The 6,000-nt window shown below is 31.8% G+C and overlaps 1 protein-coding gene across 1 annotated transcript; it reads right to left on the bottom strand.

Annotated features, from left to right (window-relative positions):
- Nucleotides 1-2,286: 2,286 nt before the first annotated feature.
- On the bottom strand, nt 2,287-5,210 carry LOC136976781 (23 kDa integral membrane protein-like). Its single transcript, XM_067272146.1, has 7 exons — nt 4,995-5,210; nt 4,638-4,835; nt 3,123-3,203; nt 2,951-3,049; nt 2,777-2,881; nt 2,622-2,705; nt 2,287-2,541 (listed from the first exon to the last, which is right to left on the bottom strand). The coding sequence occupies exons 1-7, from the start codon at nt 5,052-5,054 to the stop codon at nt 2,470-2,472; spliced, it is 699 nt and encodes a 232-aa protein (XP_067128247.1). The 5' UTR covers nt 5,055-5,210; the 3' UTR covers nt 2,287-2,469.
- Nucleotides 5,211-6,000: the final 790 nt, after the last annotated feature.

The raw sequence follows: 6,000 nt of genomic DNA on the forward strand, positions 1-6,000 counted from the left end.
GATCTTTTGCTTCTCCCGGGATTCCGGGATAAAAGTGAACTGTTTCCCTGGAAATCCCGGGATAGAATTATTTTTAAGATACAAAATATCTTGAAATCAAATGATATTAAATTACTTTAAAAAATCAAAAATAATTATACGTTCTGCAACTTCCAAAATCACATTAATAATGCTGTGTAAGATACATATCAAAAATTACCTTTGAATTACGTAGAAATTTTCACAAATAGAAAAAATTTACTAAAGTTTGCTGAAAACTGCATGCAACGACAAGAATAAAAATCTTTAAATTGAGTTGAAAATTAAAAAAAAAAAAAAAAAAAAAAAAAAACTTAAAAGATAAATTTCGTGATTTAAATAAAACACAGTCAAAATTTTAATACAAAATATTATTGTAAAGTTTTTATAAAGTAAAGATGGTCAATACTCCATCGCTCAATCTGATTCTTATTTTAGTAATGAAAAGTCCTGCTTCCGAGAATGTTCTTTCCGGTTCAAATGATATAAGTGGAATCGTGTTTCATGCATTTAAGAGAAGACAGATGTTATGTGTTTTTTCTCCCGTAGCCTGGAAGATTTCTAGTTCGTTTTCGAGATTGCAGGACTTCTTTTGCTCTCTAGTATTTTTGATTTGTCTGCCTCGGCTGCCTTAATAGAGGCATCAAACTTATAGCCATGGGCGTAGCCAGGAAAGGGGCATGGGTGGGCACGGCCCTCCCAGTTAACCTGGTACCCCTCCCTAGAAAATTACAGCCCGGTCCCCCTAGTTAACTTGGTGCCCCTCCCAAGAAAATTACAGCCGAAAAAGTGTTGAGCCGATTTGCAAAAAGAAATAGAAAGCTGAAGCTAATTTAATTGGGTGTAGTGTACCCACTGAAAGTCTAGATCAGATATGGTCAACATACGGCCCGCTTAATGAATTTATGCAGCCCGCGATTAATCTCTCAATATTAGCTACTTAACTTCTAATAATTGATCGCATGGATTCGCAATTTGCCTTCTATCCTCAAATGTGAAAGGTAAGAAATTCTGACGCCTAGAAAAAAAAGGTCAATGGCTAACCGTGTGGCTAAGAGGGTGAACTATATTGTAAAATGCTCAAAACAATAATTGATTAGCAATGCGTTAAACAAGAATTAACCAGAGTTTTATATTAATGTTACGAGAACGTATGATTAAAGGAAGTTTCATATTATGCGTGTTAAGTTATTGTCGATTCCTATAGAAATTTCATTTTAATGAACAATAATTTGAAATAATTCCATTTTGTGTCAGGCTGACCTCTACTAGGCCCCTCATAACAAAACCCTGGCTACGCCAATCCTTATAGCCGGATAATTCGGCAATTCTTTTGCCTCTAATAATTAGGTTTATGAAGAAAATCTTTATACTCGTTTGTAGCCTTCCCCAATTTGCACAACCTGGTGTTACAGCTACGCAGTTATTAAAGCTACTGGCATGGTTAAAAATTAAGACAGCACAAGCACAATTATTCCAATTATTAAAAATTCTTTACTTGTCACAACCTGTAGAGTCCTGCCACAAATAAGCTACGTATTGATTATTGACCGTTTGTGACATGCCATAACGAGGAAAAACTTAAACTAATAAGTAGGTTTAAAATTAATAAATACAATATATATTCTGACAGTATCAGTGAATTATACTTTCTATTGGCAAAATCCACAATCTTAACATAAAATAAGAAAAAAAAAGTGAACTTAAGAAATTTGTGGGATTTTCCGGGATGAGGAGAATTTCCCGGGTTAAAAAAGCCACCGGGATCCCGTTTGAGAAACCCTAACTTATATATATGTACATTAATATATAGTAAAAACCATTTATCGACGTAATGAAAAGATTTAATGATATTTATAAATTCTTCCAAAGTCTAAACGAAGTAAGATCATATCTGCAAAATTAAACCAGGTAGTTTTCCTCTAATTTTTTAACAATAATTTTGTAAACTATTTCTGACACCCGTTCCGATTGATCCTGACGAATCGGCCACAGGCATAATCGTACTCAATGTAAATGCTTTTACTAATAGTCGGTCCGATTACAGGATCGATTGGTCGGACCAGTCGGTCATAGTGTGAAATAGCTCTTATGCGGACTCGACTGTAACTACAGTTCATTTATTAGAAAAATATTCACGGTCCTACGATGTTCGTGTTACTAAAGTCAGATAAGATTGCTTTAGATGTTACACTTTTTCGCTAAAAGACACGTTGGTCTTTGCAGGAATATTTTGCCAGCGAAATGAACTGACAGGACAAACGAAGGTTGTTAAAATAACATTTTATTGGACACATTAAAAAACAGTTTTTTAAAACAATGTTAAAATACAGAAACACCGAGCGTTGCTTAAGAGGATATAAAAACAAACATACGATTCCTTACTGGAAAAATTTAGCAAAATCCTAAATGTTGTAAGGATTACGGTAAAATCTGGTAAGCTCAAAACATTCAGACGATACCTTTCAATACCTCTTGACGGATCCCGCAAAACAGACAAATAGCAATAATTATTAGAGCAGTCTGTAAAAAAGAAAAAAAAAAAGCTAAAATTTCTCCGAAATAAAATCAGTCACAATTTTAAAAAAGCCAGGTCAGTTTACCTGAGTGACAAACGCTGCTATGGCTACACCGCCTACAATCTTAGCTTTATCCTTTAGAAAAGCAAGCATAACTTCGGTGCAACCCTGCAAAAATTAACAATTAAAAACACAATAAAAAAAATTATTTACGAAAATAAATTTTTTTCAAAACAAACGTTTTTGTAGTAGTTAGGAGGATTAGAAGTGTCTGTGCACGATGGAGGAACATCGATTTTCTTATCAATGTAATCTTGAGCAGAAGCAACACCGCAGCATTTTAACTAAATATTTTAAAAAAAGTTTAAAAAGTCAGATATCGAGGGACATATTTTTTATTTAAAACAAAATACCTTGTGCTGTATTATGTCTAAAAACTCCGCTAAATCGACGTTTTGTGAATATTTATCAATGATGTTCTCTCTCAAATAATTATCTAGTTTATCTTTCATCTGAAATATCGATTTACTCAATAAATTAAAAAGAAAAAATAAATTCTCATTTATTCATTTATTCAATACTCACGGCAGAATCCGAAGCAAACTTGAATACCAATGCAGCGACCACAATTTGAAGAATTAATAATATCACCATTATTACTATGTACTAGAATAGAAAAAAAGCAAGTTTTAATGGAGAAATTAATGGAAAATTAGACGTGTTTCCCGTGTTACTTTTAACTTTTACTTGCGATTTGACCAAAAGACAAATCATATGATAACGTTGGGAGTGTTTCCTACACTGCATACGTGCCGATGCCTAGTGTTGTTCCGAGCCAAATTCAAAGAATAACTGTAAGAGGAAAGTGTGCGTTTCGTTTGCGTGCTGTTCGTATATACATAAAAATCAATTTTTAAGAATTTCCTGACTATACGACATGTGTTTAGTACAACAGCCTTCTGTAGTGTGATGTACTTCGTGTAGCCTAAAACGTTTAGTTTGTTAATACAGTAGAGTGTCGATAAGTGGAACGTCGGTAAGTGGAATGGCCGGAAAAAGTGGAACGATTTTCAGTCGGACTGTGTCGTGCTGAATCGAATGATTTTGATACTAAATTTACTTCTAAAGTATAATTTTCATGTTTTTTATATTCTTTAATATATTTATTTTGTTTGTACAAAATGCAGAAATAATTTTTAACGATACGATAGCCTCGATGATTATTATAAACATTTTCGTTAGGCTTAAAATCGACGAAAATTCAACACGAAGCGACACGCAACGGAGAAAAATTTGAACATCGGACAGGTTAATGTATTTTTTCGTACAAAGTCGGAAACTGGAACAAATCATTAACTGGAAGGACCCCAGTCACCAATTGGTTCCACTTATCGACGCTCTACTGTATTACAATTATCTTAATACACTGCTTTATAAATACAAACAGAAAAACGAGGGATAAAGACCATTAAGATAAATTTCTGTTCGTATCCTTGTCTACTTAGACCAGGGCACCTTAAACTTTTTTATTCACGACCCCATTTATGATTTTTTTCGGGGGGGGGTCGCGGAAAAAAAAAAACCACAAAAAAAGGGACCAAAAAGGGACTTACTATACTGGTGTAGTTTCCGATTAGCAAATAGATCATAGTCAAGTCTTTTTGACTATGATGTATTTGCTAATCGGAAACTACACCAGTATAGTAAGTCCTATTAATAAAGAAGGATACAAAAGAAACTGCTATGAGCTAGGACCTAGAGGTAAAAAGAATTAACATTTTAATATAAATTTACTCTCGCGACGATTAGCTATATAATAATTGGTTAATTGTTATGTTATTTAAAAGAAAAAAAAAGGACCAAATGCGAAATAGGTGGAGAAATTTTTAAGAGAGAGTTTTCTGGAAGTTTTTCCGGTCTTAAAATTTGTTTAGTTTCCGCAACTAGAATTTTGATAGAAAAGGAGCAAAAGATTCTTTAGTTTGACATTAATGTATCAAAATTTGACATTTGTCAACGATTCGGCCGCACAAGATGTCTGATTCATTTATTTACCATTAAGTTTGGAACTTATTAATAAATTATAATTATAATACTCACGACGCAAAGCATACACTTATTTTCGAACCACGCTCCACAGCATCCGAATAATCCCAAAATGATTAAAAGAACTCCTACCGCAATAGCAAGATATATCGCCGGGCTGATATTACTCAGAGGAAGGCGGGATCTTATTTCAAGTATTTCCGGATTAACACTGACCAAGATCCCAATTATTGTTATACCAAGACCTAAAACCTAAAAAAAACAAAAAGGAAGTATTTAACTATTCATGTATATCATCGAAATCTTTTAACATCGAATGATTATCATTAAAACAGAAAGTACGTAGAAATGTTTTAAAAATTTGGTAAGTTAACGTAACTTAAAATTGAACTAAATCACAGGTGTACGTACCGTCACAATAAAATTTAGTATCAGAAGAAGGTATTTTAAGCAAGACATCGCCGTTGCCATGTTTCTCAATGTAAGACGATGTAGCACTAAACGAAAACGAAATTAATAATCCAGCGATATTGTTGTTTTGTAACAATCAAAATGGCGGTTTTTTAGTCGAAGGGAGTTGTTCGATTCTCTTATCAGTCTTTATCTTTTAATAGCAAAGTGCATCGGTACATTTCATTGTCGAAATAGGGAACGGCCGATTTTATGAAAATTTATTCGTAATTTGCATTTCTTTCTCGTTTTATTATATTTTTTTCAACTCAAATTTTAAAATAAAAACATGTTTTGTGAAAATTATGATAAAATTATAAGATTAATTTAGAAGTTAGAATTATTTTAATTTTAATGAAAGTTTGTTAATAAGATATACTTTAAATAAAATGATTTTATAAGAACACAGAAAATAAAATAATTAAATAATAATTAATGGCATTGTTATAGTTAAATTTACAAGTAATATTTCTTTAGAAATATATATAACGAAGAATATTTATTTCTTATCATTTACATATTCATAAGCAATTAAAGAATTTATTCATTTATCTTAACTTTTGTCGTTCTGATAATTGAAGTAAATTCAGGCAGAAGATTATTGTAATTCCGATAAACTAAATAATAAATGAAAAGAAATCACAGAAGCGTGTGGATCATAAAATAAAATTTTAATTATGAAGTTTGTATTAAAAACTTAATAAATACAAATCATTACTATCTTCAACAGTACATTGGCTTGGCGACATTCGAATGTTTCTGGCTTTATTTATAACGTACTATATCGCATGAAAATTTTTTCCGTGTAATTTATTATATACGTATTTGTAGTCGATACATATTTTACTTTAGAAATACTCAATCGAACATAAATATAACAGCGCGTATATTATTTAAGATTTAATTATTTAAAAATAATAACATCGAATCAAACGTCAAATATTTTCTTTATTAGAATTACCAAGCC

The sequence above is a fragment of the Centruroides vittatus genome, unplaced genomic scaffold, assembly GCF_030686945.1.
Source record: "Centruroides vittatus isolate TY-2023 unplaced genomic scaffold, ASM3068694v2 contig_424, whole genome shotgun sequence".
Classification (NCBI taxonomy): Eukaryota; Metazoa; Arthropoda; class Arachnida; order Scorpiones; family Buthidae; genus Centruroides; species Centruroides vittatus.